The sequence below is a fragment of the Oreochromis niloticus genome, linkage group LG3 (assembly GCF_001858045.2).
Source record: "Oreochromis niloticus isolate F11D_XX linkage group LG3, O_niloticus_UMD_NMBU, whole genome shotgun sequence".
Classification (NCBI taxonomy): Eukaryota; Metazoa; Chordata; class Actinopteri; order Cichliformes; family Cichlidae; genus Oreochromis; species Oreochromis niloticus.
In genome coordinates, this window is record NC_031967.2 from 64,196,739 (window position 1) to 64,222,760 (window position 26,022).

At 41.0% G+C, this 26,022-nt stretch overlaps 1 protein-coding gene and 1 long non-coding RNA gene across 2 annotated transcripts; both read left to right on the forward strand.

Annotated features, from left to right (window-relative positions):
- Window positions 1-833: 833 nt before the first annotated feature.
- Window positions 834-5,933, forward strand: LOC109201406 (uncharacterized). The gene is made up of 4 exons (XR_002061439.2): window positions 834-1,032; window positions 1,136-1,220; window positions 3,319-3,403; window positions 5,738-5,933. It is a non-coding gene; the product is annotated as an uncharacterized LOC109201406 (long non-coding RNA).
- Window positions 5,934-15,399: 9,466 nt separating this feature from the next.
- Window positions 15,400-19,703, forward strand: LOC112846310 (selection and upkeep of intraepithelial T-cells protein 8-like). The gene is made up of 4 exons (XM_025905817.1): window positions 15,400-15,545; window positions 16,175-16,504; window positions 16,743-16,949; window positions 18,259-19,703. The coding sequence occupies exons 1-4, from the start codon at window positions 15,473-15,475 to the stop codon at window positions 18,399-18,401; spliced, it is 753 nt and encodes a 250-aa protein (XP_025761602.1). The 5' UTR covers window positions 15,400-15,472; the 3' UTR covers window positions 18,402-19,703.
- Window positions 19,704-26,022: the final 6,319 nt, after the last annotated feature.

Consider the following 26,022-nt stretch of genomic DNA (forward strand, 5'->3'; position numbering starts at 1 on the left):
CTAGAGCTGTAGAGCAGCATTGTTTGGGTAAGGTTAGAGCAGAAACAAAGACATTTATGAATCAGTCTCTTCTTCTCTTGCTCTCTAACTCGTCTGTAAACATGTGTGGGGAAACTCAATGTTAAAGCCTACAGCTGGAGGGGGAGGGGAGGGGTGAAGCTGGTGGTTGTGAGTCTGTGAAAGTGAATCCTGCCGGTGCCATAGCTGCTGAAAACGTACTTAGTGCAGACACAAAACGTCCATCAGCTTCAAAGTGTGTCAGAAAAATGTCCACATGATGACTGATGGATGAGAGAGGTCCCATTTTTGTTGTTGTGCACAAATCATTGAACAACACAAACACTTAGAGCTCCTTTCAGTGCTGCCTGTTTTGTTACTGCACACATTTCTGATGGTCCTACAGTCCAACGTAGCAAACATCTCCCTGAAGCCTCTTCATAGAGACCAAAGGTTGGATCAGAGCAGCTGAAAGGACACATCTATGAATGCAGTCAGAGACTTTCTCACAACCTCACACTTCATCTGATCACATTTAGACTCAGATTTAGAGTCAATGTGGACACCATCATGTCATCTTTGGCTCCTCCAGCTGAGACACACCTTCACAGACACACAGCCCCTCCCCTCACTAACAGCTGGATCACTGTCACAGGTGACACACTCACCTGTCTGTGTTTCTGCAGGTTTCAACATTCACAATGTGACGACAACTTAATGACTGTGTTTGCTTTATTTTAGACAAACACACCACCACATCTCCACCTACATCGAGCAGCACACCTCCACCTACATCCACACCTCCACCTACAGTGAGCAGCTCACCTCCACCTACATCCACACCTCCACCTGCATCGAGCAGCTCACCTCCACCTACATCCACACCTCGACCTGGTTCCACCTCCATCACTCTTCCTCTGTCACTTTCTGCTCCTCCTCTTTCTGTGCTGTTGCCTGTTGGATCGGTCTATGTTTTGGTTCTACTGGTGTTACTGGTTCTGCGGGAGAGACGATGTGTTTACAGGAAACTTGAAGGTTTGTACATATTCGTTTTTATTCATTGTGGCATTTTGTTCACTTTCTGTGGTCATAATTTAGATTCTTAAGTCATAAACGTGTTTACTTTAACTCATTTCAGCAGATGGAGAAGATGACATCACCAGTAGCATCACATACATTGTTGTGAAATCATCAACCTCCAATCCAACAAATCAGAGATGGAGGTTTGTATTTTTTCCTTTTCCTGTGTTTAAGAGTAATCGGTTCAGTTTGTCTGTCTGCAGTCTGACACTCAGGCTTTAACATATCATCTTCATGTTGAGTGTGATGGAAGAACAAAATCATGAGAAGGTCACACCAAATGTGAAAATCAGTCAAAACCATTATATTACCTGTTTTTTATGGATCATCCTAAACATTTGCAACAACATTAAAGCCTTGGAAGACATCAGTGTTCTCGAAGCATCTGACCTTCAGCTTCACTGTTAGCACCAAGAACAAAGCTGACCTTAAAAATGATTCAAGAAACGACATCGAGATGAAGAGATTACATCTTCAAATCTAAAGTTTTTACAGCTTATGGAAGCCAAAGATTTCAAGCCCTGCTCCAATTATTTGGGTAAAGATAATAAATACACAGGTCAAAGGTCAGAGTCACATGAATTAGGAAACAGTTCAGTTTCTTCAGTCTGAAATGTTTCAGCTTCTTTGCTTGATCAGTGCTCATTTCTCTCTGTGAACGACTTTAGTGATTCCCCCATGACCTGAAGGTAAATGGCCCAAAGAGCCAATCAGCAGCTCTGAAACAGTTTCAGCTTCTTATCACAGTGAAGATGCAGTAAATTGTACTCGTCACCATGGAGACTGTTGCATCAAATCTAAATAAGAGTTGTATGCAGGCAGAGTGACAGTGTTGTAGATGCTGCATTTTGAAGCCTCAGTGTTTAAATTGTGTCCACAGCCGTGTAGACAGAGTGGGTGGATTTGCTTCTAGAAGGACTTTGTTGCAGCTCTACAGCAGGTGTTTGTTGTTGGATGACATCACATTCAGCTGTGACTGAGCCATAAATGTCAGAGCTCAGATGAGGCCCACACATGTGTGTTTGTCTGTACACACACAGTTAATATATGGAACATGTGAACATGAGACATATGAAGAGACTGAACAGATAAAATGTCCTTTATATCCATCAGTGACTTTTTATTCTTTTAAACTTGATCTGCATGTAAAACACAGCAGCTTCTTTTTGACTCGAGTTAGTCTGACACTGATGGAGCTTCATGCTGCAGTGTGTTTGGGTTTGGCTGATAATAGTGGTCATGCATGTCTGTGAAGGTTCTCAGTCATCCAGGTCATCGTAGTCAAAGGAGTTTGCAAAGAAAAGCGTCTGGACTTCTTTAAGTTGCTTGAAGACGTTTCACCTCTCATCCGAGAAGCTTCTTCAGTTCTAAGGTCAAATGGCCGAGAGTCCCAGATTTAAACCCAGTGGGAGTATCCCCCCAAAGAGGGACAAAGGACCCTAGGGCCACCTCCACAGGACAAGACTCAGCAGTCCATCTGCATCTAAAGGTCAAAGGTCACTCTTTCGAGGATGCCAATGTTCACATTTTGGACAGAGAGGACAGATGGTTTGAAAGAGGAGTGAAAGAGGCCATCTATGTCCACTGTGAGCGACCATCTTTGAACAGAGGCGGTGGTTTACGACACCAACTGTCTGCCATCTATAATCCAGTTTTGAGTTCCCTCCCCAGACGCCTTAACGCCCACTCACATCCTGGGCCATCTGACCTCAGGAAATCACATGACAAGGTGGGGCCAGGTTTCACAATGAGCTCACCCGAAACCCTGGCTGATTAGGTCCCACACCCGCTTTCACACCAGGGGGTCCTTTGTCCCTCTTTGGGGGGAAACTCCCACTGGGTTTAAATCTGGGACTCTCGGCCATTTGACCTTAGAACTGAAGAAGCTTCTCGGATGAGAGGTGAAACGTCTTCAAGCAACTTAAAGAAGTCCAGACGCTTTTCTTTGCAAACTCCTTTGACAGTGGTCATGCATGTTTGCTCTGTGGTAAAAGTGCATCAGTCTGCAGCTCTGTGGCCGCCCTTCTTCCTTTTCTCAGAAACATCCTCTTTTCTTTGTTCTCACTGTTTCACAGCAGAGGTGTTAAGATTAAAAATAAAAACTGTGAAAAGTTGCTGCTGTTTATAAAAAGACACAATTTAATGTCTTTTAAAAGCATGAACAGAATGAAATGTCTCCGTCGCTGTAGTGTAATAATATCACAGCACTGTTGCAGTAATTTTACTGTGTTTATTGCACAGAGACTGATTCAGCTGTGATCTACTCAGCAGTGAGAAGTGAAGATGTCAGTTATGGACAAACAACCATCAGAACAAGGAGGCCCAGGTACAGCTGCTCTTTATCTTTGACTGTGGACAGAGACAAGTTAGCTGCTCACCCTGTTTACAGACATCATGCTAAGCTAAGCTAACCAAACCACATCGTGACTCAAGCCCAGAGCTCAGACTTCAAATACATCAAAATACTCATCTTTATGTTAGAAAACAAAAAAAAAAGGTTTCTTGTAAAGTTGACCTTTTCCTTAAACTGTCCATTATAGCGTGGTCTTTCTACTTATCTTGACACAATGCTTTAAGTCAACAGATTGTATTCAACTGAATTCTGTCATCTCGCTTCTCTTAATTCAGATGCACAACCCCAGCTAGTGACTAATCAAAGGAAGTTGTTAATCAGTTTCATCTTAACAGGTGCACTTTGGGACAACAATGAGACAACCCTCAAAACAGGAATGGATTTACAGCTGGAGGTCACTGACATGTTCCCTTCTCATGTATTCTGACATTTTTAGCTAGTTTTGCATTTGGTTATGGTCAGAACTGTTAGGATGAGACAACACCTGGACGTTACAGAGGTTACACAGATTGTTCAAATGACACACAGACACAGGTCAGACTGAAAGGAGGTAATCAATGTGTTTAGAGATTCAACCAGCTCTGATTATAGCTGCAGATGCTTCAGAGTCACTGCAGGAAGGTAGAAATCTGTGTGGAGAGACAGGAGTAGGAAGTAAAGTGAGAAAAAACACACAAGAACAGATTCTTTCAAAATAAAACAGGAAGTGATTAACTATAGAGACGAGTAAACACAGATGGGGAGACACATAAATACTTAAGAAAACCAAAGAATCACCGCAGAGAGAAGAAAAAAATAGAAACAAAGTGAAAATAGAAACATTCAGAATAACAATGAGTTCAAAGTGTGAGGAGGTCTGATGGGAATGACAGCATTAAAGTAACAGCGTTACTTTTTTCGGTAACTAGTAATCCAACTAATTACTATTTCTATCGTTACAACACTGCTACCATTATTAAGAAGAAAATGCAGACGGTTGAAGCTGTCTTCAGTTTACTGAGAGCAGGAAGGGGTGAAAAAATCTCATGAGTGCTGCTGATTGGCTGGGAAAGAGAAGTAGTCACGGTAAACCAATCACATGAGCAATTTAAGATAACATAGCAACAAGATGCTGTGTCAGCCCAATACAAACCTGATTTTCCATTTTTGTGTAAAAAGTGTGGATTTCAAACTGTTTACTAGTTTTTAATTTGTGTTGATCGGCCATGTAAAACCAGCCTCATGATAAAAACCATATTTTTCCTGAATATCATTGTTTTGTTTACTGCAGGACTTTTCTAAGGAAAGTACTCTTCGAAACCTCTCCAAAAACAAAAAGAACACCTTTTCTATTGTTGGAAAAATGTGCCAATCAATAAATGATATGGCAACATGGCATTTGGTTCTGTAGGGCAGAGGGGAAAGTTTTAGGAGTGATGGCAGTGAGAGAGAGAGAGCGAGTTTTGAGATGTGAGAGATTTGTGACGTTTGGCGTGTTTGGAGTGTGTAGTTAAAGTGTAGTTAGTGTGTAGTTAGTGTGTAGTTAATGTGTAGTGTAGTGGATAGTTTTGTGTTGTGTGTCAGAACAATAAGACGACTGCTGAATGTCACAGTTTCTGCCACAAAGCCACCAAAGGCAGATTACAGTGTAAACACTGTCTCCAGGTGGGAAACAGGAGGAGTGACGGTGCATTCACACCGAACACGATAGACGAGACCAGAGCTTCAGGTTTACATGTAAAGTCAATGGAGAAGCGCGATGAAGCGCGACTGGGGGTCGCGTGAAACTTCAGAAGCAGATTTGCGTCGCAAAAACGCTTTTCTACCTGATTCGCGCAACCAAGTAGCGCGACTGACACGTTTGAAGCACGAAGTAAGATACACGCTGCAGTTGCTGTCAGACCTGGAGTGGCACAAATAATTTGTGGCATCTTATTTGATCCAGAACAGCTGATTGTTCAGTAAATAGTTTGAAAAGATTTTAAAATAACGCCAAGTTTATTTTTAGGTAAATGGCTGCATTTAACTTTGAAAAACTTGTGCATAGGCTTTTAAAACTTAAAGTTTATATTTGTCTTGGTCCCTGTGTCTACCCATCCGGCCCCAAAGGCTACATATTTGTTTAGCTGCTCTCTCCCACTCGTCATTCTGCCTGGGCAGGCTCACTGTGGGCTTCTGCTTTTGGCCCACGCACATTTAAGGCCGGGGCTCAGATTCTCTCAGCGCTGGGTGATTGTGCGAGACACGTTAGTGTTAAGACTCAAGCTTTCATGAACGTGTTCTTTGTGAGTCTGTTTCCTCGTTGTAACTACCCTCTCCTGTAAACAGTTTCCCCGGACCTTTGTAATCTGCCGTTTGGGATGTAACTGAGTTGCTGTGTGGAACCGTGAGGTGGAGCACGAGCACGAGAGAACCATTCCCTTTCTCCGACCTCCCTTTTGGACCCTTGGAACCCCGGATTTCCCCCACATGTATATATATCACACCTGGTGTTTGTGTAAATAAAGACCTGCATTGAACTGTGGATTTAAGTCTGCGCCTGAGTCCGCTCTGTCGCATGTGACAATATTTGCATTTCAAGTTATGAAAATGATTCGTTAAACATGTTTGTGGTTGTTACTGTAAAAAATATAATATGGAACCAGTTCTCTCCTGTAGTCTGGCTACACTCAGACTACAGGAGAGAACAAGAGGGCTCTACTAAAACATGTTTTATCATGTGTTTGTGACATCATGGTGATGTCAGCCTGATGACATCATCAGGTTTTATAGATCATGTGATGATGTCAGCAGTGTTAATATGTAAATCTAGTGCAGTATATTAATCTTTGTGTCAGTGTGAAGTCACATAATGTTGCACTGAAAAAATAATATTTTAAAAAGCTCAAACAAAGAAAGTGTTGACCTTTGACCTTTGTATTTATTATCTTTACCCACATGATTGGAGCAGAACTGGAAATCTTTGGCTTCTATAACCTGTAAAAACTTCAGATTTTAAGATTTTTTCATGCACTGTGTGATTTTTGTGACACTTTATGGTGTCATTGTGACGTCGTATTGAAAAAATAAACTGTGTGTTGTTCATCTCTCCATGTCCTTTCATATCAGATATTATACTCCACATGGTTTCTTTACATTAATTTTGAAAGTCAGCTTTGACCTTTGGCCCTAACAACAAAGGTCTACACTGCTCCTCTGGAGCCGTAAATGAATTAAAAGCCCCTCTGAAGCCTTTGCTGCGGCTTTTGAGCGTTGGGTCGTAACACTTCTCTTACTTTGTTTTTGTATCTCCTGGTCTTGTCTGTTGTGATTCAAGTGAATCACTATGCTGTAATGGTTGACTTGGGAACCTAAATCTGTTTGGCATCTTTTGGCCTTCAGACAACAATTCAGATTGTTACACTGCTGAACAGGGAAAAATATGCAGATTTATGGAACGTGTCCATAAAAGGCTGAAAATGTGTTTCACACAGACCTCATAGTCATCTGTGAGCAAGTCTCAAAGTCTGTTTATTGCTGCGCCACATTCACGGTCATATTGACTTTTCTGATAATAATCTGAGAGAAAGTGCTGAACTCCTCTGAGCTGTTACAGGAACAGATGTTGGCAGATGTGTCAGTGACAGAGTTACAGTCAGAGAGGTCAGTGAGCAGGATTTCTATCAGGATTCATGTCAGAGTTGTTATAATGATGTCTGCTGGTTCACACTCACGGCTGCTTTGGACTGATTCCAGCTCAAAGAGCATCAACATGTTTTCATGTTTCCATCATGATGAGGAGCAGAAACTCTGAGGATTCTCCTGAACTCCTGACTACAGTAAGTCATCCCACAGCTTCTGCTTTATATTCTACATATTATTCAGTAAATTATAGATTATTACTGATACTCAAGCTGTACAAATACTCTGGTAAAATTTGAAGGACTGATTAAACTTTGCTGAAGTGAACTACCTGTGGCAAACCTGATCTGGGCCACCAAAGGGCCGTCATTCTTTGTGGTATGTGAGACATGTGTAAGTTGTGTGCAGCCACGGGCCAGTTGCAGACACACTGCTGGCCCTGTGCTGGACCAGAACAGTTTCAGCTCTGGCCCCAGATGTCAGCCTAATGTGTACCTTAATCAAGCCGTGTAATAACAACATGTGCCAGAACATAACAGCACAAAAGTAACATGACAAAACTCTGTTCAGACAGTGAATGGACTGATTCTTATAAAGGGACCTTCTATTCTCACAGATTACTCACAGTGCTTTAAACAACATGCAACATTCACAAATCACACACTTTCTCTAAACTGAGTGCTTCCTAATTACATTCACACTCTTGATATGCAGACTGGAAAAGCCAGGGATCGGACCACTAACCTTCAGTAGGTGACCTACACTACCTCCTGAGCTTCTGCATAATGACTGAAATCATTATGCAAATGTACTGTTTATAAGGTTTGGGGAAACCTGCAGTCAGCTGAGACTGAAGAAGTCACTTGGATGAGTGACGAAACGTTTCTCCCACAAAACGCTACGTCCAGATGAACAGATTCAACTTTTGGAGATTTACTGGATGATTGAGCATCAAGACGAAACTACAAAGATTGTAATCATGTTTCCTGTTATTTGAACTGTGTGTGTTTGTGTTCAGATGTCCAGAGCCAGACATCGTCTACTCTTCACTGATGTAGTCCACCAGTCCAACCACTGACGTCCAGCTGCTGGTCTCTAACTGGTCCCCCCAGCACCTCAGACCAGAGTCCCTCTGTCCATCCATACATCATGTGTATCCATGGCCAGATCGTGGGGGCAGCAGCCAAAGCAAAGAAGCCCAGAACTCCCTCTCTCTCCTGGCTCTTCCTCATTGTAGACATAATTTGTTTTTATGAAGACACAATTTTTGTAGTTTTGACTCTATTTACCACCACAGTGAATTTTAACTTGAACAATCAGGATGTGACTGTAGTGTAGACTTCAGTCCTTAATTACAGACATTTAAGTAAAGTACTGTGTTACCTGTTAGGAATTACAGCAATTTTATAGATAGTCCTGCATTCACAGGGGCAACAACTTACTGATAGGAGTTTCATGGCCAGGTAAAGTCCGCTGCCTTGTTCCATCGATCCATGTTGAATGTATAATTTATAGCTTTTCACTGTTTTTACTATGTTCAGTGTGAGATCTCGAGAGATGTCAGCACAAATGACACTAAACCCATCAGAGAGAGCAAAACTGTAGGAGTGGCCAAATCAACAATATGATGCATCATTAAACAGAATGAATCCACTGACCAGCTGAGCCACATTAAAAGGCCCAGCAAAGTGCATGATGACAGAATTATTGTCATGGTTAAGAAAAACAACTACACAACATGATTCTAAGTCAAGAACAGGAAGAGGATGCAGACGTGTCATTGTCAAACTCTATAATCAAATGCTTTCAACAAGGTGCAAACCACTGTGCTGGTTCAGGAGATGGTTACACAGAAGCTACATTTAAAGAAAGTGTCCTCATTCAACCAATTATGGACCTAAATCCAAGTTTTTTCTTGGGCTCAGATCACAATACTGCTTATTTTCTACATACTTTCATTTTACAGAATCCAATTAAAGTTCCAGTTGTTCTGTGTCCTCAGTAACATCATCACTTATGTTGTATTCATGTTTTTTAGCTCTTGTTTCCACAGCAGCAGTTTAGTTTCTCAAATAAACTTTTGTTCTCACTTCTTTTTTTTTCTGGTGTGGGTCTGTGGGTTTCACAGAGGTGTCAGATGATTGTGGTTTGGTGGTGACTAACAAATACACATCTGTACTCTCTACAGAAAACTAATAAACATTAAACCACAACCACAGACCAGAAACAGCAGAAAGATCAGTCAGTGGCTGCAGCACAGGATGCATCTGTTTCATACTGATGATTTTTGTTTTTGTTGTTTTATTTATTTATTCAGTTTTATTGTTGCAATTTTAAGCAAAAATACAGAATATTCTCTGGCAGCAGCTAACATAAATATTTGCTCATTTAATTAGTTGTTGGTGATTACAAAGTCAAAATGTACTACAAACTAAGAACATGTGACTCGGCTGGACTTCCATCTAGATCACATCTCCTGAACCAGCACAGAGCTCCTCCTGTTAAACACCTCTGTGATGATTCAAATGGCCACGAATCATGTTTAACATCTGCTGCCATCTACTGGTGAAACTGGGTGCTACAGTAGAGCAGCAGCTTTATAAATCACAATACTTTAACCTCTTAAATCTGACATATTTGAGAAATGGAGAAACAGTTTTGTGAAGTCATTATATTGTGAAGAAATTGTGAAGACTTTCAACAGCTTATCTATAGTACACAATATCATCAAAGATTTCCCGAATATGAAGAAATCTCTCTGCAAGGGAAAGACTGAGAACTGGTGGTTCTGCTACTTTCTTTATTATTCTTTTTTTTATTTTGTGATGCTGTAAAAGCTGTTTTTAGTGTTTTTTGACATGTTGAACCAGTTAATGAAGTAAAGATTCATTGATTTTACTCATGCAGCTTCAGTCAGTCCAACAAACCCTGACTGGCGAGGTGCTCACTGAGACCGCCTCCCTGCAGCAGAGATGAACCTGAGATTTGAGTCTGTTCCTGTCACATGGATGGAGGATCGTTCACAGAGTGGAAATCTGCTCTGAAGCTGCTGTGAACTGAAATGATGTTACTCGTCCTGCACCGATTCACTCTGAACTAGAGTGTGATTTGAACAGAGAGCAGAGCGGGGACGAGATCAGGATATTTGTGACTGGTGGAGGGTGACCATAGTGACCACCAGTGAGTTATCAGCTAAAGCTAGTTAGCTCGATTATCAAGCTGCGTCAAAAGATGGTACAGGAGCTTCATACAGACTGTCATACCTGTTAATTAACATTAAAAAAAAAAAATCCAGACTGTAACTGTCATGGTCCTGAGTTTGACGACTCAGTGCTTTGTGTTTCCTTATAATACTCAGTGTTCTTGTTTATTCTGGTTGTCTTTTGTGCGCCTGCCCTGGTCCCACTTTTCTGTGTTCCCTCTGTCTGTCGTAGTATCTGCTCGGGAGTCTGTCTGTAAAGTTCAGTGTTCAGTCCGGATCTCTGTGTCTGTCGTCTATATCCTGTTTTACTTTGAAGGTCAATGTCTTATGTGAATGTGTCTAGTTTTGCTTCCCTAGTCTTGTTAGCCCTGATTTCTCCCAGCTGTGTTTCCCTCCTGTCTCCTATTCCCTGATTACTCCACCGTGTATTTAAGCCCTCTGTTTCCTGTCGTTCATTGCTGGTCCGTCTGTGTTGTCACCCTGCATTTCCTCCCTGTGTCGTCCATCCTAGTCCATCTCTGATTCCAGGTTTCAGGTCTGTTTTTCCAGTGCAGGACATCTTTAGGTTCTGTTTCATGCCTGCTACATTTCTGTTTGCTCTCCCTGTGAATAAAGCTCCCTCTCAGTAAAGTCAGTGCCTGCTCGTGGGTCCTTCCTCTCTTCACTTCCACACGGCTCACCTCGTCAGCCGTGACAGTAATAATGCAAACTTTAAGCTTTAATACAATTTAAACAGGTGGGCTATATAAGAACAGACACCAGTGTGTGATGATCACACACAGTGCTGTGATCTACAACCCACCTCAGGCTCATCCATGTTTTAACAATGCCAGTGGCATTTCTCCACTGCCTAAAAGGGGGCGCCACTGAGCCAATAAATGTCATAATACACAAACACATTGTGGTTAACGTGGAGTCATACAACATAAACACTGTTACATTAACATTTATCAGGCTGATGTTTGACACAGTAATATTTATAACAGTAGGTGTGACATCAGTGATTATCAGCTGCTGTCTGGACTGCTTACAGAAAACTTGTCCTTCATTGATAAACACTGGAAGCACATGCATCATGATGATTTATCTAAGTGCTGCAGCTTAACACAACTAAACATTTTTATTGTGAGCAGGCTGCTGAATGCTGAAAATACTGAGTCTGGACTTCAGGAGAAAACCAGAAACACAACAATGAACAGAAATAGAACAGAAATGGAGCCGACTGACTGTGAATAAAATATCTGACAGCTGTGATGAAGCTGTGTTAGAATTTAAATTTAAATTTTAAATTGAGTTTTTTTAACATTAATTGCAATGTATGCTTATAATAGAGTTGGTAAACTCATTAAAAGGATACAAGTATCATTTCCACTGTGTGAAGGGTTAATTAAGAGGGATACAAAGAGTTGAAGTGAGTGTTGAAGGTAAATTACTGCACGTTTACAAAACAGAGTTTCAGTCAGCAGAGGCTGCTTGGCCTCACGTGTATGATAACAGGGTGTCTGTTAAAGATGCCATCAGCATGAATATGAAACATCCCTGGTAACAACTGTAAGGTAGGGAGGAGTTTTCTCACACAGGACAAGATCCCTGACTGGAGGTTAGTGACCGCTGTGTGTGGAAGAACTACGAGGACAACAAATCAGGGAACGCTGAGTCTAAACCACAGCATCTCCACATCGATTTGCACAAATGTACTGTTTATAAGGTTGGGGAAACCTGGAGTCAGCTGGGCTGAAGAAGTGACGAAATGTTTCTCCCTCTGAAAACTCTGCGTCCAGATGAAGAGAATCAGCTTTTTTGGATTTACTTACCTGGATGATTGAGCAGCATCAACACATTAGGTGAAAATGTTGTTAAGTGCGAGTAATTAAGTGATAGATTAATGCAATAGGAAATTGTGCTTCTCGGATGGAGAGAAAGTGGAGAGTGATGGATGAGATGAGGCGATGGAAGGTGGAAGGGAGGCGAAGAGTGAGTCACAGGCAGAGCCTAGAGAGGATGTAGAGCAAAGGGCAAGTCAGGAGAAAGAGGCTGGAGTGAGAGAGTCAGAGCCCAGAGAGCTGGGAGTCCGAGAAGCTTCTTCAGTTCTAAGGATCAGTGGTGGAGAGTCCCAGATTTAAACCTAGTGGGAGTTTCCCCCCCAAAGGGGGACAAAGGACCCCCTGATGATCCTCTACCTAATCACATGAGCCAAGGTGTGAAAGCGGATGTGGGTCCTAATCAGCCAGAGTTTCGGGTGAGCTCATTGTGAAACCTGGCCCCACCCTATCATGTGATTTCCTGAGGTCAGATGGCCCAGGATGTGAGTTCCTTAGAACTGAAGAAGCTTCTCGGATGAGAGGTGAAACGTCTTCAAGCAACTCAAGAAGTCCAGACGCTTTTCTTTCCAAGCTCCTTAGTCTACGATGACCTGGATGACTGAGAACCTTCACAGACAAAACACAAGGAGGGGAAACGAGAGCTCACAGATACACAGAGGGGCACACAGGGGGTAAAAGTCACAAGGGGAAATCAAATAAGGAACAACTTAACAGAGCAACCCAGGAAGCATGGCCTAAATACAGAACAAAATACAAAAATACAAGAAAACTAAGAATGCTGGGCCAACATGGCCCAGAATCATGACAAAATGAGTAACAGTAGTTGGACATTATGTAAGGCTGCACTCTTTGCAGCGATCTCATATAGAAAACTATTCTGCGCGTATACAAAACAGGTCAGCGGCTCCGAACCGTAGTAAAGGGACCTCTGGCGTCGGGTTTGTGTCGGGCTTGTAGCTGAAAACTAGCTTTACTTTGTTGTCTGGGTCAACTTTGCTTGCGAGAGACAGAGAGAGGCGTTGAAAGGCTGCTCCAACTGAACTTATTGTTTCAGAGGAAAACACAAACACGGTGTACAGTCGAGTCTAAACAGCTACAACAACAAAGTAACTGTATTCTGAGTACCACCTTTTTAAATGGTAACTGCTCTTCTGCTCTTTTGATTAATTTGATTTGATTAATATTCCAGTTTCAGTTTATTTCTCACAGTTTTGTTTCCCTTTTGGTTTTAAGCGCTGCCACCGATCTTTACATTTTATTATTATCTCATAACTCTTTAATCAGCTACCATCTCTCCCATGGACTTTTTACAGTCTCAGATCAGCACAGCCCTCCAGCACTATCAGCAGCAGGAGCAGCAGAAACCCCTCAACAGCAACATTGTATCCATCAGGTAAACATAGGATACATTTTCTTCCTGGAATTGTCTCCACCTGATGACAGTGATATACTATGATGTGATTCCATATTAAATTCTTGATGAATGTGTGTTGTTGTTATTCAGTCTGGTTTTATGTGGCCCTTTTTAACTTTGAGCACCCCGCCCTTCAAACATCTCTGCACAGCTCTGATGGGAATGTCGGGTGCTCTGATGGGATTTCCTGTCTGTGATGTTTATTTCAGAGGATGGGTGGAACCTCAGTGAAGGCTGTTCAACAAACAGTTGCAGCTACAGAAAAGGCAGCATGCAGAGACTCAGTGTCTGATAATGAGAGGTGCTGCTTTCTGTCATATATTATATTCACTTGTTATTATTAGCACATGTTACCTCTGAGTGCAGAATGCAATGCATAATCTAAGAAGAACACTAAAAATAAATTAAGTTATAAATAATACAGAATAAATAATTCATGTGATGAAGCTATTTCTTCGCCTTCCTCAGCATATGTCTGAATGCATGACTTACAGGTTTTTACTGAATATAAAAGCAAACAAATCCTTTAACTTGAGCTCACAGAAAGAGAGCACACAGCCTCTGGCTCTGTGCCATTAAAAATGGTTGAGTCAAAGTCAATGACATCAAACATCCTGACAGTTTAGGTCTGAACATCTTTTTAGGGTGAGGTTCACATGGAAGTCTTCATGCTGACTTTTACCTGTATCACATACACAAATGTCTTATAACAGAAATGTCTGTAAGAGATTTTTCTTACAGCGCTGTCACCGATCTTTACATTTTATTATTATCTCATAACTCTTTAATCAGCTACCATCTCTCCTATGGACTTTTTACAGTCTCAGATCAGCACAGCCCTCCAGCACTATCAGCAGAGATTTTTCTTACAGACATTAAGAAACAGAGCTAACGAGTTGAATGTGTTTTTCAGCATATTTGAGACTGCAGTGAATGCTCACCCACCTACAGCCTCACCTGTAGTCAGTCTGAAACCCGGAGCCTCACCACTGTCTCTCCCTCCCTCTCCACATTGCCCTTTTGCCTCCTGTGAAAGTCTTGACATCCCTCCCCGACCTATCACTTTCACTCACACCACGTCCAATGAGAAGACTCCACTCAGGCAAGTCTGCTGGGCCAGAAGGGGTGAGTCCCCACTTCCTCAAGGCCTCTGCCTGTCCTGTCAAAACATCCTCCACAGAGTAAACTCTCCTCCTCTCCATCCTGTCCTGACCTTTATGGTAATAATCTGAAACTGCTGAGCAGCTCATCTCTGTTGAAGTTGTTAGGGTGACAGTGTCAGCTGGGTTTCTCTGAGTTACAGTCGGAGAGGTCGTGACCAGGATTTCTAACAGGACATATATCAGGATTATTCTGCTTACTTCTGTTTTACATGAAGTGCTTTGATTTACATCTGATTCCAGCTCAGAGCATTGACACATCAGTCTGAGATCCTGACATCAGTAAGTGATCTGAGACCTTCTGGTTTATGTTGATCAGGTTATTCGTTTGATGTTATTCAGTTTGTAATGAAGTTCAAAAGTTCCACATGTCACAGTACATCTGTTTATATTTATGGACAATCCCTGATCACTACAGCTAAATGCTGCCACCTCCATAAAACAATATACACTTTATACAGTGACACATTTTGAAGTCCTTCGGCTGATGATGGTCTTTAGTGTGTAGCTGATGATGATGATGAGATAGATGTTTGTGTTGTTCTGTGGCGATCATTCGAGAACTGAACCCGTTAAACACTCAGACCTGCTTTAGATTTTTTTCACCTCTTTTGTAGTGACGTGTTACGTATCGTACGTAATATCACGTGTTACGTATCGTACGTAACATATCACTACGTAACTGCGTGACATTGAATGGATGACATTGAACGAGCGGCTGAAAGACACAGAAACTCACGTAGTCAATTTAAACTCAGATTCTGTTACTCTTGGAAAATACCAACACACTCAACTGTTTAGAACAAACTAAGTGTTGGATCAGCAGAGCTAGAAAACGCGGAAATGGCTGCTGGACCATGTGCGTCACTCTGCTCGACTTTGCTGTTTATTGGCGTCTTCGCGTTTGTGTCTGCAGGTGAGATTTAACTATTAGAAACCAAAATGCTATTGAATAAAAAAGGAAAAAGGACTTTCAGTCTGGTTTACATCATACTAATACTTCCTAAAGAACTGTTTTGATATTGGTTCAATGTGTCCATGTGTGAAGCCACACAAGGCTGTTTGAAGTCTGTGTAAAGTTAACATCTGTGGCTGTAATCCAGCTGTGACAGAGACAAAGAAGTGTAACGTGTGTGTCAGTGTGATGTGTTGTAGTGTCAGGAGTCAGTATACAGCTACAAAGCTTTTTGTTCAGTGTATACAAACAGCTGTAGCTCCATAAAGGCAGCATGCAGAGACTCACAGTGTCTTATAATGAGAGGCTGCTTTCTCTCACACATTATGTTCACTTATTATCAGCACATGTTGTTGTTCTGTGGAAGCTAACATCTTGTAGTTTCTGACACTTTGCATGTTTAGCATGAGGCTAAAATTCCCCCTCAGTGGGTCACTGGTGACCTGCTGGATGTTCAGAGGTTCATTAAATCCAACATGACTAAAAACTCAAATTTCAAAGAAATAAACAAAATATTTAAAGTCAATCATTCTGATCATAATTGTACTTTGACCTTTAACCTCTCTGCTCTGTGTTGTTTCCTCTTTCAGACCAGAAAATCATCACAGCTGAGTCTGGACAGGACGTCACTCTGACATGTCGAGCTCCAAACAACAACTTCATAGTTGTAGAGTGGAGCAGAGCTGACCTGGGAGATGAATATGTGTTTGTTTATCGGGATGGGCGATTTGTTCCAGACAGCCAGCATCCATCTTTTAAGAACCGGGTGGACCTTCAGGACAGACAGATGAAGGATGGAGACGTGTCTCTGGTTCTGAAAAATGTGACGACTGCTGATGATGGATCATACAATTGTAATATCTTCAATGGAGGGACAACTTCATGGGAGAGCATCAACACTGTCAGCCTGACTGTTTCAGGTGAGTGAGTAGAGTTGAGTGTGTGTGTGATCAGAGGTGAAGCTGCTTCCTGGTTATTGATGTTTGTTTCTAAAGATGTTGTTGATGAGACTTTGTAGAAAGCAGCTGGTCTGAGTGATGTGATCAGAGTGCAGTAGATAATGTCTGACAGCAGTTTGAAGAGGAAATGGATTCTGTTCTGTTCTTCACTCATCACCTACCTGACAGCTGACACCTCACACCTGTTTCTCACCTGCAGGTCAGACAGAAGGACAAGAGAAGGATGAAGACAACAAAGATGGAGGAAAGGAAGACAAAGAGAAGGAGGATGGATCTGCTGGACTGACTGTTGGTCTGTCAGTTCCTGCTGTGCTTCTTGTTGCTGTTGTTGTTGGTTTCCTGATCTACAAAGGATGTAAACAGAATCCTGCTGATCCACATGAAGCAGAGCATCTTCAGCCTGATTGTGAGTCAGATGAACAAACACAAAGATAAATAAATGATGGTGAACATCCAGCAGACGGCTGTAGAAAGCTGGATGTTCAGAGTCTGATGTTATTTCTCTGATGATCATCATGTTCAGACTCAGACCAACAGTGTGTGTCTGTGCTGTCTGTCAGTGACTCTGAACTACAGTTTCTTCATCTTCAGGCTGTTCATGAGATTTACTGACACAAAGTCAAACTGTGTTACAAACACACATGAATTTCTGAGCTCTGATCTCAGAGTCAGTGAGTGTTTTTGTGTTGGAGCTTCAGCTGTTTGTAAGAACTTGTTCTGTGAGAGATGAACAACACAGACCTGAGATCAGCTGTTACACACACTGAATGAAGTGACAACACAAACGCTGTGTGATGATCTGAGTGTAGATGAAGGTCTGTGGATTATAGACGATCAATAATCTGCCTGATTGTGTTCAGGATCATTGATCAGTTACAAATGAATGAGCTGTGACTCAGTTTGATGTAGAAATGTTGTCTCAGTCAAACTGAGCTCTTTCATGTTTCTATGAACTTTGTGTGTGTTGAATGCAGCAGGAAGAAAAACAAAGTGTGTGTAACAACCCTCTCTGTAACTGATGCTGCTTATTTTACACTCAGCAGGTTTCATCATCTTTTCATTAAATACAGCTGAGAGTGTTTTACAGTCACAGTGTTATGATTGTTATGAAGCTACAGATTTATGGAGCTGCACACTCACAGATTTCTGTCTGATCCTGATACTCTGAAACTTTTATTGAACGTTTGTTACAGAACAAATATAAATAATGTTTATCTTCATATTTACATGTGTTCAGCATACGTTACCATGGTGATTTAACCAGGTTGGTGAGAGAGACGACTCTGACTGTTTGCCCGACACAGCTCACTAACACATCACTCTGGCTTCATATTTAAATTTTTCTGTTATGAAACATCAACATGTTAACAAACTATAAGCAGGAAGTGCTGAGTGTGGCATCAGGTTAGACTGAAGCTGAGTGTAGGAGGAGCAGCAACAGCTGCACATGTGCAGATGCTGCTGCAGTCACACACACCAGTGTGACAGGAGTGTGAGAGAGATTAAAGAGAAAGAGACAACAGAACATGTTCAACTATGAAAACTCCACTTTAAAACATTTAAATAGCTGCTGGATGTTCAGAGGTTCATTAAATCCAACATGACTAAAAACTCAAATGTCAAAGGAAATAAGCAAAATATTTAAAGTCAATCATTCTGATCATAATTGTACTTTGACCTTTAACCTCTCTGCTCTGTGTTGTTTCCTCTTTCAGACCAGAAAACCATCCCAGCTGAGTCTGGACAGGACGTCACTCTGACATGTCGAGCTGTAAATAATGAGTCAGAGAAAATGAACCAACAGCTTCATCAACCTGAGGTTGATCCAACACAGACTCAGACATTTCTCTCAGTCTGATCCTCTCTGAGTCTCAGTCACTCATTGTAAATGACCTCATTAATGTTTTCCTTCATAAATTGGTTCATACGTGCATATTATTCTGTTGTAGCTTGGACACAGCTAATGTTTTTATTTGGAAAGTAGAACGACCAGGTGTCAAACATCAGTCGATGTAAACTATACAGCAGCACGAGCTCCAACATACAGAGAGAAGATTTGCTCAACGGTTAAGAAATGGGAAAAAGGCTGTTAAGGTGGAATTCTAAGTTGCAAATAGTTCCCTGGCACCTGGTTGATGAGGGAACAATGTTGGTATCAAAGTTTATTGTTTAAATGTGTACTTTTGTTATTTCACGGAGCATAAAGCTGCTGACTGCTACTGAGTGTAACGGTTAAGTTTTCCCCCACTAGAGGGCGCTCACACCTCGGTACATGTGTCATGTTTAGTCAGCGATGCAAAGATTTACAAGATTCACTGTTATATGCTTTTTAAGGTCAAAGACAATCGTAATATGGTGTATTTTATCTCAGGGTATAGAAAAGGTAAGAGGCTAAATGTTAGAAGGGTTGAATAAATATACACGGCAAAAGCGCTCAATGTAGAGATTCAAGGGCCTTAAAGGTGTCATCATTTAAAGTAATACAATTATGATTAATAAATAAGGAAAAAGGTTAAAGATTAAAGTTACCAATGGTAATTTTATTCTGTACATTTTGTAGCTTTTACGGTGTGATCACATTCAAAGCTGTTCAATAAAAGGATTGTGAACCATCAGTTTGGAGACCATCTTTTCATCCTGGGATGCTGTGCTCGATTCTTCACTTTAAATTATTCCTTTTTAATTTGTGTCATTGGCAGAGAAGATAAATCATGTGACGTTCATCATGTCACATGTCACCACAGATTTAAATGTAGATTTGATGTCTCTGTGTGTTTGTTATTAACACTGTGGATTTTTCTCATATACTGAGGTTTGAAACATTTCTGGACTTAGTGAAGTGTTTCTGTCTGTGTAATAGATGTTAACCTGATAGTGTGGATTAAATGTTGGATAATATTGATGAATTTTGTCTGCATGTGTCGAAAATCATGCTAACAGCTATCACACTGTTAATTTTACAGAACGTGAAATATAAATCAAATATTTGTAACATTTAATTATTAAACAGTGAACATGATAAACTGACCCAGTACATGTAAAACATCCAGAGCAGCTCTATGGGCTCCAATTATGGTCATAAATATTTTGTATTTGTAAGTCAGACTGTGTAGTTGTGAAGTTTTCTGACCTTGGAAACCAAAATATTTGATAATGTTATGTTTGTGCATCTATAGATGAGCAAGCAAAAAACTACATGTTAACTCTACCAAGTTCCTGCTTGTGTGTGAGTTTCAACGTACGAGTACGACTTTTGACCTGATTTTCCTTCCTTTCACCTGATTGGTCAGTGTCATGCCAATCAGAGAACAGATGGGTTTGGCTTATGTCGTGGTTTCATGGTTTCACTTTACCAAGCTTCAGGTCCTGGAAGGGTGATACATTTTAAAGATGGAGGATGGCGACAGTACTGCTTCAGTGCAGTGTGAGTCAAGGCCCTTTCACATTGGATGCACCATGATGCGCTCACTGCTAACTAGAGCGAAGGATCCAACAGTTGTGTTGTGCTGGCTGCTGTGCTCTGCTTGTCATTTTTTTTGCTGCCACACTACGTGTACTAGACGTGCCTGCTGCTCCTTGTTGTTTCAAAACATATATCTCTCTGACTTTATGTCCTCTACGAGAGTTTGTGTTGTATTGTATTGATGTCTTTGATCATCATCATCATCATCATCATCACACAGATACCTGCTAATCAGTAACATCTAGATACAGTCATAGAGTCTCACCAAAACTGGAGCTCAGACTTCCTGGCAGAAGGAGAGAGGAGGCTGCAGGAGGAGCTGGAATCATGCAAAGGTGGATCCTTTAGGAGTCCTTTGACCTTCAGGTAGAAAAGGGGCGTGGCCACAGCTGGAATATACAGACCATGGAGGGAGGACTCCTGTGAGTGAGCTCTGATATCTGTCACACTGATTTATGCTGTGAATGTATTTAAGTGTCCGTAAATATGAAACATGTCATTATCTCTGTTACAGCTGACATCATAAGATGCTGCTGTTTGTGGACTTTAACAAAACTGTTCATGATGGAGATCAGTCAACTTTAAAACAAGGTTTAAAACAAGAGGATGTTAAGATGTTATACTTTTTTAATTAAAAGCTATCAGGTCAAAGGCAGGAAACAGAGGAGACAGGGGGACTGTGGCAGGGGTGCGGTCTCTGGCACCGCTGCAGTGGAGGGGTGGTGCTGTGGGCTCAAGGGGCAGTGCCAGGGTGGCTGGCGGGGCAGTTGCTGCCACTCAGTAATCAGACTGTCCCTATTTCAATGACAGTGGAGAAGCAGATGAAAAGCTGACCTCCAACATAAAGAAAAGATGTATTGTGCAAATAAAACCCAACAAAACTGCCACCTGAGGCTGAGTGGGGTCCATTCATTTCACAGAGACAAATTAGAGAAATGAGAAAACCCTGAAAAGCACAAGGAGAAGAACGAAGGATGCAAGATGGGAAATAAGAAAGAGGAGAGGAAGAAGCACGCAGAGTGGGAGGAGTCATCACACTGATGAAGCATCACTGATGATCTGCTTGTTTCCATGTTAGTGTTTAAAGTCCAACATCTCCCTCTAGTGGTCATATATAAACATGTGTGAGGATGGTGTTAATGTAACATGTGAATCATAGTGTTCCAGTCAGTCATCAGTGTGTCTCTGCACAGCTGTAATTAAAATGTGTTCAGAGGGCCTCAGTGTCTGAATGGTTCCAGTTCAGCTCCATATCAGCAGCGTCCCTGGTTTGATTCCTGTGTTTCAGCTCATATCTGCCTCTCTCACTGAGGGGGACGTAACTACATGTGTAGTATTTGCTGCTTCTGCAGGACGCAAAGTTTCTTGCTCATGCCTTTCTTAGATAGCTTGTATACCTTTCGGTCACAAAAATGAGGTGAATGTAAAACAAGAAAACATTTATTTGCTCCATACAAACCAAAAGTACAAAACAAAAGCCTCCAGCACAGTGTTTATATTTCTGTTCTGTTATAACTAAACAACAACAAACTGTTGCTCCACGTCCTGCTTACTTGCTTAACCTTTCGTCACCCCCTCGTGCTTCACACACCCGCTTCACGACACCTACCAACACTTTACAACAAGCCAATAGATTAACAAAGCAGGACAAATTTGTGGAGCATATTATTTTACATTACAACATAAAACAATCAAAACTAGAAACTCAAATTAAAGATGATAACAAAATACTTAAATATGACCTAAACTGTCTAAGCTCCAATTGATAAAAAAAAATTGTAGAAGAGCATGAAGAGTTAAAACTGTTAATACTTAGATGTCAGCTCAAAGTTCTTCAAGAACATTTTGCATGTGGTGAGAAATCTTCATAAAAACAGTAAGCAAAACATTGGAAATTACATTCAATATTACAGAGGCCTCACAGAGGTGCAATGGTTGGTTGGTTGATGCTGTTTAGTTGTTCTTTATGTTCACCTCAAATCAACCTGAGTGTCATTTCTCTTTAGTTCTGATCTCACTGCTGAGCTGCACAACAAACCAAGGTCAGTAACCTTCTTCTGTCACAGTTTAAACCTGAGAAATGCTCACTGATATGACCTGATTGGGTTCAGAATGGATCTCACATATAAAACTGATGAAATGAAGAATCACAGGTGGCAAAAGTATAGACATTCTTTGCTTCAGTACAAGTACAAATACTACTGTTAAAATACTCCAGCAAAAGTTGAATTACTGATTTAACATCTTTAAGTAAAAGTAGAAAAGTACAGGCTCTGAAATGTACTCACAGTAAGAAAGTGAAAAGTGGCTGTTTGGAGGACGTTTCTATTTTTGTGCAACGCTGACTGAACTGTGCCTTCTATTAATGTAATAATAAAATAACATCAGTGGTTGGGAATTAAAATGTTATTTTAGTTCTATTTATTTATTAGTTGTAATTCTAATAAATACTCTCAGCTTGAATCAGAACATGAGCAGAGAAAAAGAAGAAAAATAAAAATATATCTAATTTTTCTGTTTCCTACATTGTAGAGGGGACTTTGCCTTTGAACAGATGAAATAAGTCTGGAAGTGGCAAAAAGTGGATTCAGCAGGTGGAGGAACCATAAAATTGGTTGTGATGTCTCAGTGTGGGGAAACGAATCATAATTCACAATAATTTCTATCGAGAGCTTCAGTAGATTTTCTTAGTGTTCAGGCTGTGATCAGCTGACCTGCAGCTCTTTGTACACAACTGAATTCAAACAGATGTGAGCAGATGTTTCATGAGCTGTCCTGTCTGGTTTCATCCTCTACACTGACAGTACACTGTTCAACCTTTCTTTGTACTAGACTGTATAATGTTGGTGTGAATCTGGAATTCAGTGAATGAATTTAAGCATCATCTTCAACTTTATATTCATCTCTGCTGTGCTTGATGTAACCTTCCTGTGACAGTGTACAGACCCAATATCTGATTTAAAAACACGAGGAGCTTTAAATGAGCATCCTTCCATTTATATCTAACCTCTCTTCTTCCTCTCCTCTTTCTGATCTTTCTCCATCTCTGAGTGAAGTTAGTTCTCTGTCTTTTCTCTCCCTGTGAAATACAGCAGCTGCAACACACTTTGAGATAAACTGCACACAAACAGTTTGTGTGTTTGCTGATGTTTGTTGAGATGATAGAAATGCTGCATTTCAATTTTTTAATTAAACCTTTTTTTTTAACCAGGAAAAAATATCTATTGAGATTAGAAGGAAGTCATCTAACATGGATGATACAAACACACGTGTCAGTTGTGATAATTTAAATGAGTTAACCAATGCAGGTATGCCCTTTAATTACTTGTTTTATTAAGATTCACTGCTATAATTTGTGACACGAGTTACACCACTTCAGGACAACTTTGTAAGCAGCAAACTGAGTTTATTTGGGTACTTCAGAACCATGGCTTTTACATACAGTACCCAAGCGTACTCTCTTCTCTCCTTTTTTACAGAACATTTTTCTTTTCTTTTTGCCCTGACTGCCCTCTACTGGTGGAAACATGTAGCAGCCAAAAAACCCCAAATATATTGCTGAATAGCCCAAATACCAACAGATTTCTGCAATGTTTTAGACATATTTTAGCTTTACACTTTACCAAGTGCTACATTCCTCCCCTGCTAAATAAATGTTGTCCCAACATTGACAAAACATGACAATAAGAACCAAAAATAAACAAACGTGCTTCTTTTTTTTTGACAATGTCAGGATGATATGCATTGGGATAGGGTTTAGCAGTGCTTTAAGATCACTTTCACGATGCAATATTGGACCTCAGGTGACAGAATCACATGTTACTCACTTACCAGAGAAGCAGGCTCATAACAATGCTCAGTTGTTTCCAATAGTCCACATAGAAATATTACCCTCTAAGACATTACTATCACTTTATCACATGCTCCGGAGCCAGTTAACTTAGATAGTAACCATTTAATCCAAGGGTGTAGATTTGGCATGGACGGCTACATCTACGTCTGCAGTAACTGTGTCAGTCTGCTCCACTTTGCTGTTTGTCTCTCCAGGTCAGATTAAGCTGTTAGAAACCAGAAGTTCACAATTAGCCTCATCAAACATAACACAATCCAAATTCTTACGCTACCATCCCAAAAGCATCAAATACTTGTGTCACCATACTGGAAAGACCTTGTAAGTACTCATAAAGTTTTGAAAAATAACACCGTCTAAATTCGGAAAAACTCTTTCACAGTTCAAGAATAACTAACTGGTACATAAGCTGGATAGTAAGGCATTTGTAGAGCTGCCCAACGTACTCCAGACTGTTCATAGAATGGAGATGCTGTTTCACTGGCATACAATGGGTTAACACTGTGACCAATTACTCTCTGAGCTGGTTGGCCAAATGCATCATAAGTCAATATTTTCCGTGGACATCTCTCCCTTTGAGATCTTCTCGGCTGCGGTTCCGACAGTTCTGGGTTCATTTCACTGGGCTGATCTGGCGAAGCAACAGTGTCTGATGATGCTGAGATGTCATGTTCAGTGTTATGTTCTCCATTCACCATATCTGCTTGAAACTCTTCAGCGTCCACTCTAAGCTCCGTGCTTTTTCGCTGAAGGTCCTGGTCAAGTTCAGTAGCAGGTGCAAACTCCATCAAATCCCCTTGAGGCTGGCAGTTCTGGTGCCTCACTCTCTGAGACTCATACTGCTCCTCATCATGTGAACTCTCTACATGGTTAAATGCATCCTGTAGGTCTCTTTGTTTTTGTGTCTGTGTAGTGCGGCTTCGTTCAGTTGTTGTTATTTTGGGAAGCGGTAATGCATTACAGGGCATTAACATGTTGCGGCGAAGAATACGACCTCGTCCAGTACCACGCTCCGACTTGACCTCAAAAAAGGGCTATTTTCCCCCTTTGAGAGATCACTATGTGAACTTGTTCCTCCCAATAGGAGCGTAACTTTCCCGGCCCTCCCCTCTCTGACATGTTCCTGACAAGTACCCTGTCCCCAGGTGAGAGTACAGCACTTTGTCTCTTCTGGTCATAATGTGATTTTCCTCTTTGCCAGAGTCTTTTTAATGTTTCTGGATGCAATGTCATATGCTTCTTTCATCTGTTGTTGCCATTTGTGAGCATAATCCTCATGTGATTTGCATTTGTTTGTGTCACTCAGTCCAAAAATTACATCAATAGGGAGACGTGGATGTCTAACAAAGAGTAAATAAAAGGGTGAGTATCCTCTCGAGTCACTAGTTGTGCAATTATAGGCATGCACAACTTTGTTTACATAGTCACTGCAGTTTTCTTTTCCTCACCCAGGGTCCGCAGCATTGACAGCAGGGTGCGATTAAACCTTTCCACTGGGTTCCCCTGTGGATGGTAGGGTGCAGTCTTTGAATTGGCTATTCCTGTGTACTTCTGCAGCTGTTTGAATAAATGGTTTTCAAATTTTCTGCCTTGATTATGATGTAATTTACCTGGAAAACCAAATTTAAAAATGTAAAAATGTTATCAGCTGCTGTTTTGCCAGATTTGTAGGTTAGGCTTGAGCAAACTTGGAAGTTGTCCTGTAACACTAAAATATACTCATACCCTCCCCTGCTTCTTTCAAGATTGACATAGTCTATTGAAACCATTTCAAAGGGTGCAGTAGCCGGCACGTGACACATGGGGGCCCGACGCTGAACTGTAGGTTTTTTCTGAATATTACATTTGTACACCTGTGTGATGAAAAACTCAATATCTTTGTACATATTCAGCCAATAAAATCTACTCCTTGCCAAATTCATCACACAGTCCACCTCCAAGTGACCCATTTCGCAGTGAAGGTGTTTGTACACCAGTTCTTTGTACGATTCTGGAATCACAATCTGAGTATAAGTCACAGTCTTTCTTATCAGCAACCCATCATCTGAAATAAACAGCTTTTTCCACTCATGTAGTAGCTGTTTTACTTTAGGATTTTTGGTCGCTGATGTTTTGTCAAAGCTTGCACCTGTACTCTTTAAGTTGAGAACATAAGCTATGGCAGAG

Excerpts from the sequence above, each read along its gene's own strand:
- LOC112846310 (XM_025905817.1), top strand. The coding sequence starts at position 15,473 with ATGGCTGCTGGACCATGTGCGTCACTCTGCTCGACTTTGCTGTTTATT. Across the intron at positions 15,546-16,174 it reads CTTCGCGTTTGTGTCTGCAG|ACCAGAAAATCATCACAGCT; the intron begins GTGAGATTTAAC and ends TTCCTCTTTCAG. Across the intron at positions 16,950-18,258 it reads AGAGCATCTTCAGCCTGATT|ACCAGAAAACCATCCCAGCT; the intron begins GTGAGTCAGATG and ends TTCCTCTTTCAG.